Below are 11032 nucleotides of genomic sequence, written 5' to 3' on the forward strand. Positions count from 1 at the left end.
ACCTCATGCTTTCTGCTAAGCACATGGAAAACCACTTACCAACAGCTTCACCAAGATAGAATGAGATTTGAAATTGAACAAGTCTTTGAAACTCACACAATTCAAGTAAATCTTGGTGAGTTTCTTAGAGAAAACTTATGATCTTTGAGGACTAGAGAGAGAGGTTAGAAAAAGAGTTGAAAAGTGTGATAAAAGTTTTTCAACTCTTATTTATATTGTAGGCATCGTCATTAAGTCTAACCAATAGAATTAGAGCTTTAAACATATCATTTGGAGCTAAAACTACATCGTACGGACACACAGGATGCATCGCCTCTCTGCATCCGATGCGTCACCTAAAGTGTGAAAAACGTAAGAAGACACTGCAGGCGACGCATCGCCTGCATTGTCTTGTTATGTTTTTCACACTTTTATGCAATGTCTACAAGGAAGCGAAGCAACACCATATAAGCATAAGCATGTCTAACTTCTCAAAAGTGACATTAAACACCTCCAAATTATCCCAAACTTTCTGGACAAGCTTAAATACCTCATTATATCACTTTAGATCCATAAAAGTCAATTATAGATGCCTACTTCAATATCTCATATTTTCAGTTCAACTTAAGCGAAAACCATTAAGTGTTACGCCACATTGTGTAAATAACTTAACCATTATATTTAATCAAACTCAACAAAAAAGCCCCCACATGCCTATATAGGAAGTGTGTTGTATTGGTAGTGTAAAAATGACTACCCTTCCACATACACTCCCTATATTATATTATTTTTAATAATATAAAAAAATAAGTAAATTAATTAATTTTTTTAGTATTCAATTTGTGCACACGAGCGATACCCTAAAATACTAAGAGTAATGATAGACACACTCTCAAAGCATACACTATTTTTGTACACTATGATATGTCATTATTATCAAACCATGTAATAATTTTATGTGAGACTTTCACATTTTAATTTTTGTAGTTATAAATAATGACACATCATAGTGTTCAAATATGATGTGTAATTTGAGAGTGTCAATCATCACTCAAAACACTAAACCTAAATGTGCTACCCTTAGCTCTTTTCTTTTCGCAGATGTAAGGCTATAAACATATCAACTAGTTTAACAAAACATATAGTTGCAATACTAAATATAGTCATGATTTCTAAAAACACACGCACTACGATGTCTATTCTAGATAAGTTGATAAATAAAATGTCTTTAAATGCTCACTATTTGTTGAGTTGGATAGTTTTATTATTGTGATGATTTTGTAGCTACCAGAGTTCAAAACTTTGTGTTTGATTTTAATTTAATTTTGATTTTGTTATATTGAAATTGTATAACTTTTTTCCAACATAGATTAATAATTTAATCACGATTAATGGTACCGTTTCGCACCGCAAATAAGTACGGTGTGATTTGCAGGTAATGCAAAAAAAAATTAACCGCACGGTTAAGATTTCCACTTAAATGCAATTTGTGGGTCAGTACGCTTTATTGATGCTATGTTTTAAAAAATAAATAAATAAAATTATTCGCCAAAATACTTTTGCTTCTCACACACCACCTCCCCACAAAGCAAAATCGATTTGGATTGTTCGTTTTGACTTTTGAGAAGAAAGTGGCAGCATTCTAGGTCATAAAAATGCAATAATTATTAATGCCAACTAACATAATCTTGAAAGGTCACTTAAACAATCAAAGTGTCTTGTAAATGTTAGTTTTTTCTCCTGAAGCGATTTAAACATTTCAACTCAAGATTTCTTGCAGACAACAATGTACATGTGGTCGTGTCAACTCCAAATCTTTCATTGGTTAAGAAAGAATGTTATCTAAGTTCAAAAGAAATATAAATCGTTAGGCAATTCCCATTCAGGAGAAATAGTCAAAATAGGGGTTAGCCGATAAGCTATATCATTTCTTCAACTTTAAACTTGTTTAAAAAGAAACATATAAATATATAAATATATATATTTATATATATAAGGAACTCTCAACTTTCTAAAATATAGGATCGAAAGGAAAATAAAGAAAAGAGAAAAAAAGACATCTAATTCTAATGCACTAAACAGTGATATGTAACAACCGCACCTAATACTAGAAGAAGGTTCAATTAAGGCAGCAGAACCACAATGGAAGTTTACAATTTCGCCATAAGAGCATAGTACATCTGTTAGTGTGCTTCGAATGCTCCAAGGGAATCCTTGAGAAGTTTCTGTGCTTCTTCTCTCCTCCTACACAAATCTCAGAAAAAGAAAAAGAAAAAAAAGTTTAGAAATAATAATGGGAAGAAAAGTTTTCCTCTTCAATGCCCCAGATAAAATAGCAAGATGAGAACATTTTCATCTTAGAAAGTACTCATCGAGTAAATCAGTAAATTGCTGAAACCATACCATTTAATATCCTCCACAGCTTGTTTACGACATTGTATCTGAAGTTCTAGAATGTGAATGAGTGTTGCTCTAGCCTGCAGATTAATGACACCAGTATTATAAAGTAGATTCTCTCATGAACTACCATGTAGATCAAGAATTGCCGTTCTAGTACCCAAGAGATTTTGAAATGGAAGCCAAGAAATGATGTTCCAAATATCTTACCTGGTGAGGCCGTAATGAATTGAGGAGATGATGCAAGTTTTTGAATATAAGAGATATATCCTCAACTCTCCTTGCATATTGTGATGGTCGAGACACAAGAACATCGGCGAGTTCCAAAATGTGGAGCAGCAAATCTCTGCTAAGTGACCTCAATTCCTTCTTAAAATCTAAAAGATATCAAAGTTTGTTATCCTTAGGAAAGCAGCACAAAGATAACAAATAAAGACATAATCTTAGTAGTAAAGAAGATCAAAACACCAAAACAACCATGACAAAGAAGATGTAGACACTGACCCAACACATGCCCTCACACCTGAAACCTATTTTTTCATATCTCAGTAAAAAAAAAAGAAATGAAAAGAAATACACATGGAGAAAAAAAGATTTACTTCTCATTCCCCACTTATTCATTATCAATCAAACAGAAGTTTGAAAACTGAAAGGGCCCAAATATAAATATAATAAAATAAATGTTACTAGTATCTAATACTGATTTTTTTAACAATGGTAAACGTTGCCCTATCCATCTGGTTATATCTATGTTTTCTTATTCATACTGTAAGGCTGATTAAAGCATCATAATTGGACTAATGTAGAACTCAACCAAACTCCAGAAGAAAACAAAATATTAGGTGATCATACATGGTTTCGATCATAATTATATCAAACAAACTTTCCCAAGTTCTGAAATGTAGGTAACGAAAGGGATCATATATAAACGAAAATCAACTAGTCTAATTCAATAAACTTCTAAAGGAAAACAATGTATTTGGAGATAAATCATATCAAATAAAGCAACAAACTTTTGTGAGCTCTGAAAAGTAGGATTGATTAACGAGATAATTATACAAAGCTTTAGGTATTAAAACTACTAACCAATATTTGGTCCTTTTGGGTATAACTGCCGCACACCCTGCTCTTCCAAACTTGGAAGCACGTCATCAGTCTTTAGAATAATAACACAAGAAAATTAGAATGGGAATTGAATCGAACAACTTCAAAAAAAAATGTTTATAAACACAAGTAGAAATTTCTTTTCTCAATTTTCTGATACTAAGCTCCATTCCTTTTAAAATTCGCCCAAAAAACATATATGTGTTTATATATATAACTTACCTTCAAATCATTCTCATTTCTTGTACTTATTTCCACCCAAAAATTTATGGGAGCTAAAATCTCAAAAAAAAAAATGGTAACGCTCTAACTGCCAAAGTACATAAAATACTGAGAACTGAGATAGAGAAAAAGTGGGAAAATTCTGACGGTGTAGGTGCTCCCATAACAGACGTAAGTTCCTACTGCTGGCGGAGGAGGCGCCGGAGCAGATTTGGGGTCTTGAAGAAAATCTTTATAGAGACGGTAATATGGCGGTGGTGGCGGGTAGGTAGCTGTCGCCATTGTTAGGTTGTGCAAACCAAACCTAAGCACCAATCAGGGTCGATGAAAAGTTTCAAAGTTAGATGATACAAGGAAAGTAAAGTTCAATTAAAACCCTAACCCTAATTGGTCAATGGTAAAAGAAAAATAAAACCAGCGTAAATGAACTAAATTTATTAATAATTTTTTAATATTCTGTTTGGATACTAAGAAATTGCCGATTAAGAAAGAAAAATAGAAAATATCTCAAAATTTGGATAACGAGAGATTGCACAAAGAAAGGGAAAACTTTCTCTTCGATTTTCACTTTCTTTTTCTCGACGACCAAACAGACCCAAAGGCCTAGCCTGCCTTGGTTGGTTTCTGTCTTTCTGAGGCAACCCCTCTACCAGCGTCAGTTGCGATGAAATATTAGCATTTTAGTACTTGAATCACAACCGTCCACGTCACCATTGATAAGAGGACTACGGTCCAGATTAAAGTTTAAACAAAAGGGAAATGAAATGTTAAAAACTAAAAATTTTAAAAACTGAAAGAACGAACAAGAAAGACGAAGAGAAAATGACGGTTATAACAGTTGGCTAAAAAACAAAAGGAGCACTTTACATTTTAAAAGAGTTTCCCTCAAAATTCTCAAATTTTGTCATCCCTTTTGGATGATTTTTAATCTGGGTTTTTCATACCCTAAAGTTTTTTTTTCTTTACCATTCTTCTCTATCGCTTTTAAATTTAAAAATTGAAAGTTTCGGTACAGTTCTATGGATCTGAGACGGTAACTTTGAAGCTTTAGTCGCAGATCTTCAAGACATTGAGGAAAAATGCAGGTAAGTCTTGTCTCAATCGTTCAATTCCATCGAATTCGTTTCGTGTTTTTAAATAATATTTGACTTCTGTATTTACATTTTAGATTCAGTCACAGATTTTTTTCTAGGTATATTATAAATATTCTTTCAAACTCTCTGATTGTGAGCTTGGACAAGTATTCATTTAGAAACTCAATTTCTGGTTTTATGGTCTGTTCATCTGGGAACTAAGAAATAAATATTGTAATCAAATTTCGCTTTAAAAGAGAAATTAGCATGGCAAACTATGAAGATTTCACTATTTTATAAATCCAGAAGAAAATTTTACTTCAGAGGATTTTTTAATTTTTTTTACTTTAGAGTTTCGAATCCCAAATTTTGTGCTCATGTTTCAAAACACATGTATATACCTATATATGTGTTATGTATAGGCTTGGTAGTTTCTTAGCTTGTTACAAGGAAAGTGGATTTTTTAGCTTTAATTTTGTTTTACAGACATCTTCAGGCATGGAAACTCCTGCAATTAACACTGAACATAAACCCGAAAAGATTGAAGATGGAAAAGGAGTTACCTTATTCCATTGTGATCTCTACGATACAGAACTAATCCACAAGATAGCTCAAGCTTTCCTCCCTGGAATAGCTACAGCCTGTGTTGACAACACATCAGGAGATATCTTTCGGACCCCAGCCTCAGTAGCTGCTGAATTCAGAAAGGAAATGGTTGACTACATTACTCAGAGAAGTGAAAATTTTGTTGCAGAAACTTTTATCTTAGAAGGTGGTCCAGGAGTAGAAGTTTCTGATCACCCTTATGACATAATTTCTGACTTTGTTGATGACTTTTCTAGCCTGAAGAGAAACTTATTCAGTCGAGTTTCTGGATGGCTGCTAAGTGAAAAGAGAGAAGACAAGATCGATGATTTTGTCCAAGAGATGGAGATTAATGGATTTTGGTTGACTGATAAAAGGGAAGCCATAGCTCAAGCTTTGCTTAAGAATGTTGATTTCAAGAATAAGTATCACTGCAACATGAAATTTGATTCTGCAGAAGAGCTCGCTGAGCATGTTGGGAGCTGCGGTTACCGATCAATGAATTGCGAAAATGAGGGATGTAATGCCATGTTTTCTACAAGGCATAGGGAGAAGCATGATTCTAGTTGCCCTTTTAAGATAATTTCGTGTGAACAAAAATGCTCCGAGCATATCATGAGACGCGATATGGACAGACATTGTATCACTGTCTGTCCTATGAGGCTTGTGAGTTGCCCTTTCTATTCAGTGGGTTGTCAATCCCCTATAACTCATCGTATGCTTGAACAACATTGTTCAAACAATCTCCATTCTCACTTACTTTATGTTCTTCGAAGTATTCATAAGGAAACTTCTGAAGAAGATCTGGAACAACGAATAAACGAAGTTGAGAAGGTATGCATCAGCTTCTAGTTTTATGCATCGATAAAATTTCTCATAAAACTATAACATAGTACATGTTTTCAAGCATTTTTTAAGACGTAGTCATCTCTCAATATGGCATTTTCTTTTAAGCATCTCTGATCTCATACGTTGATAGAAATCTTTTTAAGATTTAAGATCCAGCTTTGCATTTGAATATTGTTTCCTATTCTTTCTCCTTTAGATTTGATATAGCCTCCTATTTCTAGAGTTTTGTAATGCAAAACTGAACATAGAAGAAAAGTTCAAAACCATATTTTCATTTCAAGTTGTCCTTACTACTTGCCATGTACTTTGTAATTTCATGATTGTCAAACTACTGCTTGGTTACTTTGGATTACAGTAAGAGTCTGTGATGTAACATGACACTATGACAGGAATTATCATCTGGTCAATTGGCGAAAGCAAGAGAACTGAGATCCTTAACCACTATAGTTAAGAATCTTGAATCAAAGCTACGGCCATTCAAACCGAACAAAGAAAACAAGGATAAGGAAGAGACAGTAGAAACCCCAAATTTGTTGGATGAATCAGAGAAAGTTGAAAGTTAAACTCAAGGCCGGCAACTCCCACCAGTAGCAGTTAAGCATGAAATTGAGTTCTTTTACCAAACCAAAAACTCGTGTCCAATTTTCCTCTTGGATGATCTTCTCTCTGATATATTCTGCATCTTCTTTTTGTTGATTTTTTTTATCCGTAACCCATTTTTATTATCTTAACATGATTAATGGGAATATACATTTTTTTTTAATTCACTTCACTAAGAGGAGTTCGGGTCATCATAGAAGATGACCTTCATGTTGGTTTTTCCATTTTCAACTGCCATAGAAGACAAGGACTGCACTAGGGCTTAGATTTCTTTTTGGATTGGAACAATCAAGATTTGAAGATGCAAAGCCTTCGGAGCATAAATTCCAAATCTGAAAAACCCAAGCCTAAACTTTTAAAAATGGGTGAAGCATGGAATTTTATTGTAATTACTCACTAACTTCATAGAAAGGGTGCACGCAGAGACCATTATGAATCTCTAAACAAACTCAGAAAAATTAAATTAATCTAAGCAAATGAAGACATGTAAATGAAACTAGAGTGCTTTTCATAGCCATCTACAAAATCTCCAAGTCAAGAACTTTAAGTTTAGAAAAATGCAGATTCTTAAAGCTAAAGTTTCCTCTTCTAAAAGTCTACTATGGGGATCTGGCTGCCTACGGCCAGCAGAAGTGTAGTCCTAACTATCTCAGTGCCTTACATTACTTACCGCAATGATAAAAAAACTTCTCTGAATGCTGGAATGCTTATTGCTAAAGCCTACAATCTCAGCATCATGGAAAAACAATGCAATGAGTTGGCTTGTCCCAACTTTTGCAGCATCCATTGTTCATCGTCATCTTGCAAACAATTCTGTAAATCTGTGCAACTAAGAGGACTCATTTTCAAATTTCACTAGCTGATCCAAGTTCAGAGATTCATAGGATAAGGAGCATGTAAAGATGCAAGTCCTTAGAGCATCTTCCTTGATTTTGTTTTTCAGCATCTAGAAAATGTTCTCATGTTTACTGAGGAGATTCCAGGCTTCACAGGACTTGATGTCTGTTATCTCCGTTTCTTTCCGGGTGTCCGGACCCACACTCTAAGCCCGTGGGGCGCCCGATTTGGAGTTAAGGCCCAGGTCGGGCCCGTTTGACGAGAGGAAAACAGATATTGGCAGCCCAAGTCTGGGCAAGGCCCAAAGGGCGTCCAGGAGTGCGGACCAGGACCTCCGTCGGGGCAGGTGGTATGAACCCGGAACTGCTCCCCACAACGTCCCGAGGCGCGGCAGAGAAGGTCGTGGCTCGCAAAACTAAGATGGGCGCGGGGATCGCTGTGGATAGACCCAGATCCTAGTAAACGGTCCAGGATCCTGGTAATGGTCCGGGACCTTGGTGAACGGAGGGGGACATTGGTAAACGAACCCGAGTCGGGTGTCCGAGTTGGGTGAGATAAAGTGCCCAGGATACTGACATCGTCCCATGAAGCGTGGGGGTTGTCTCCACGCTTAACCTGCAGAAGAGGCTACCTCAGGATTGTACGTCGTTGGTTCAGAACTGCGCCACCACTATTCTGACCGATCTTGTCCCCCAAATCTTCCTCGTAGCCTAGAGAACCCAGAATGAAACTCCAGTTTGTCTCATGCCTTAGAATAAGATATTATTTGGTTTGGCTAAATGGGCTTAGATTATTGTACGTTTCATATTTTAATCATTTGTATTGGGCTCCCATCAGAGAAGCTAATGGTATTTACGCCCTTATTGGGCCCGGGTCAGCCCGGCCCAAGCCTAGTGCACTCCTGTGCCTATAAATACGAATAGTGGTGCACTGAGGAGGGGATCCGAGATTTTGATTGTAAGCAGTTACTCTGCTCAAACTTGCCGAAAAACTCCATTGTCAAAGGTTCTCTAAGCTCTAATACAACTGTCTCGTGGACTAAGGCTTATTAACACCCCAACCACGTAAAAACCTTGTCTTTACTCCTCAAATCATTTCTTTTAAGCTCTCTAATCTTTTATTATTAAAGTTTCTGAAAAACTTGGCAAACATTTTGGTACTTTCATTAAGAGCCTGAGAAAGCTAGAGTCGATCTTGAACATCTCCAACGATGGTGAACACAAGACACACCACTTTCAACCCTACTAATCAAGAACAAGGCAATGGAGAGCCACTGCCGAGCCAACCTCTTCCTCAGGGTCAATATGAAGACACGCCTCATCAGATGTCCCAGCCTGACGAGTCGCAAAACTACGAAGGCGGGGCAGAATATGAGGAAGATTACTATGAAGAAGAGGAGGGAAATGAGGGTGAATACCACGATCTCGAAGCTGAGGATCCCGCGATCCCTAAAGAAGTAGACCCCAACCAGGAGGACCCGGAGGTGACTAAACTGAGTCAGCAGGTCCTGGACCAAGAGGCCAGGATTGCCGAACAAAAGGAAGCCACTCAACGGATGCAAGAATCCCTCCAAGCCCTGCAAGCTTTCATAGCCGCCCAAGGCTTAGCGGCTAACCCTCCATTCGTTTCGCCTCTAGGAACACAGCCGCCCACTTCGCAGCTAGGAATGGTGCGTCCGGAGAAGCGAGGTCGATTCCTACTCCGGGACAAGATCCCGGACAGGGCCCGGTTAACTCGGCCCAAGGGAAAGGGAAGGCCAAAGAAAACCCCCAGAGGGAAGTCCCTCCTGTCCAGAAGACCGGGACCCGTCCCCAGCCGCTCCCTAGGAAAGAGAAGGTGCGCCCCGTCCCAGGATAGGGCCACCCAATCAATCCGCGAGGGACGCGCCCGCAGGGTACCAGGCCCCAGCCCGCCCCAGGGTGGACTGGACGAGAACGGTCTTTCCACCCAAGCGCTTCCATGAACCAGCGCCACCGGGAGCGCCAGCAGAATGACGAGCCAAATGCCCCCAGTTCCGGGGACGATACATCTCGGGTAGACCTGCGCGATGGGCTGAATGCTCGAAAGGAATGGGCCCGCAAGAAAAAGATCCACTCCCGAGATGGCAATTTGAGAAATAATCTCAACGACAGAAGGAACGAGAGAGTTTCCCTGGAGGATGGTACGGCCAAACAGTTCATGGAACAGCTGGCCGCCTTAAAGAAAGTCACGAACCGCCTGGTCCGCAAGCAGGAGGGAGCAGACACTGATTCCGACGAGGAAGAAAAGGAGCCATGCGCCAAGCACATCCTAGATGTGGTGCTCCCCAAAGGATTCAAAATGTCGAGTCTGCCCGCCTACACTAGGAACATCGACCCCAGAGATCATCTGCCGTGCTATAATCGTTTGATGACGGTAGCCCACATCTGCGACAACGGCAAGTGCCTCTATTTCTCAATTACTCTAGGCGAACCTGCTGAAGGGTGGAAGAGGCTTAAGCCGGGATCCATCCAATCCATGTCCGGACTGCAGTCGGCTTTCTGCAAACAGTTTGTGGCCGCCATGAGGATGGACATGCAAATCAGTGCCCTCGCCAACTTCAAGCAACTCCCCACAGAGACATTGAGGGCCTACATCCAGCGCTTCACCAAGGAAGCCTCCAAGACCAAGGTGGACGATGGGCAGCGCCTGGTGGCCCTGCAATCCGGGATTCGGGCCGAATCTCCCCTTTGGGACGACATGCAGCACAGCAAGGCGGGCTACCCTCGAGGAATTCATAAGAAGGACCCAAGGCTTCATTAACTAGGAGGAGGCCCAAATCCAAGCATTCGGATGGCAGTCGGCACCTTAGCCAATTGCCCAAACATTTCCGGGATACGGGGTGCAGTATCCGACCCAGCAGTACGTCACTCCCCCAATTGCGTAGGGATCAGCAGCCGCACCAGGAATGACCTTTGCTACACCCGCGGTATATGGCCCTGCCCCTTCGGGGTACGCCCCGACCCAGTCTACCCCTTATTCCGGGTACGGAATCGCGCCAATCGAGTACAGCACTGCTCCCGTCGGAGCCTAACCGTCCCAGGTGGGGGGAACTGAAGCGAGTGTGAATCCCTCCCGGAGAAAGAGGTCCGGGAAAGGACGAAATCGGGCCGAGTCGTCTAAAATGGGTAAAAAGGGCTACGAGCCCCAGTATTCAGAGTACACCAACCTGGCGAATACCAGGGAGAACATTTACTTGCCCACTAAAAGGGCGGTTCATTACCGGAAACCGACCCCCATGTTCAAAGGAGGAAGGAATCCCAGGGATACTAGAAAGCGGTGTGCTTACCATAAGGAGGTGGGCCACACAATCGAAGAATGCCGGCAGCTCAAGAACGAGATCGAAAATCTGATCAAACTGGGACACC

The 11032-nt window shown here is 39.8% G+C and overlaps 2 protein-coding genes across 3 annotated transcripts; one reads left to right on the forward strand and one right to left on the reverse strand.

The window, feature by feature from the left end:
* Positions 1 to 1871: 1871 nt before the first annotated feature.
* On the reverse strand, positions 1872 to 4362 carry LOC133823500 (mediator of RNA polymerase II transcription subunit 7a-like). 2 transcript variants are annotated; one of them, XM_062256304.1, is made up of 5 exons: positions 3850 to 4362; positions 3463 to 3532; positions 2587 to 2753; positions 2383 to 2456; positions 1872 to 2223 (listed from the first exon to the last, which is right to left on the reverse strand). In XM_062256304.1, exons 1-5 carry the CDS (start codon positions 3982 to 3984, stop codon positions 2163 to 2165), a joined length of 507 nt encoding a protein of 168 aa, XP_062112288.1. In that variant the 5' UTR covers positions 3985 to 4362; the 3' UTR covers positions 1872 to 2162. The 2 variants fall into 2 exon arrangements, with proteins under 2 accessions (XP_062112288.1, XP_062112289.1); XM_062256305.1 differs by having other exon boundaries at positions 1872 to 2233.
* A 140-nt stretch (positions 4363 to 4502) lies between these two features.
* On the forward strand, positions 4503 to 6976 carry LOC133823499 (uncharacterized). The gene is made up of 3 exons (XM_062256303.1): positions 4503 to 4787; positions 5262 to 6194; positions 6599 to 6976. The coding sequence occupies exons 1-3, from the start codon at positions 4782 to 4784 to the stop codon at positions 6770 to 6772; spliced, it is 1113 nt and encodes a 370-aa protein (XP_062112287.1). The 5' UTR covers positions 4503 to 4781; the 3' UTR covers positions 6773 to 6976.
* The last annotated feature ends 4056 nt before the right edge of the window (positions 6977 to 11032 follow it).

This window comes from Humulus lupulus, chromosome 3, assembly GCF_963169125.1.
Source record: "Humulus lupulus chromosome 3, drHumLupu1.1, whole genome shotgun sequence".
Classification (NCBI taxonomy): domain Eukaryota; kingdom Viridiplantae; phylum Streptophyta; class Magnoliopsida; order Rosales; family Cannabaceae; genus Humulus; species Humulus lupulus.

Excerpts from the sequence above, each read along its gene's own strand:
- LOC133823499 (XM_062256303.1), top strand. Across the intron at positions 6,195-6,598 it reads GAATAAACGAAGTTGAGAAG|GAATTATCATCTGGTCAATT; the intron begins GTATGCATCAGC and ends ACACTATGACAG.
- LOC133823500 (XM_062256304.1), bottom strand. The coding sequence starts at position 3,984 with ATGGCGACAGCTACCTACCCGCCACCACCGCCATATTACCGTCTCTAT. Across the intron at positions 3,533-3,849 it reads GTTATGGGAGCACCTACACC|ACTGATGACGTGCTTCCAAG; the intron begins GTCAGAATTTTC and ends ATTATTCTAAAG. Across the intron at positions 2,754-3,462 it reads CCCAAAAGGACCAAATATTG|ATTTTAAGAAGGAATTGAGG; the intron begins GTTAGTAGTTTT and ends GATATCTTTTAG.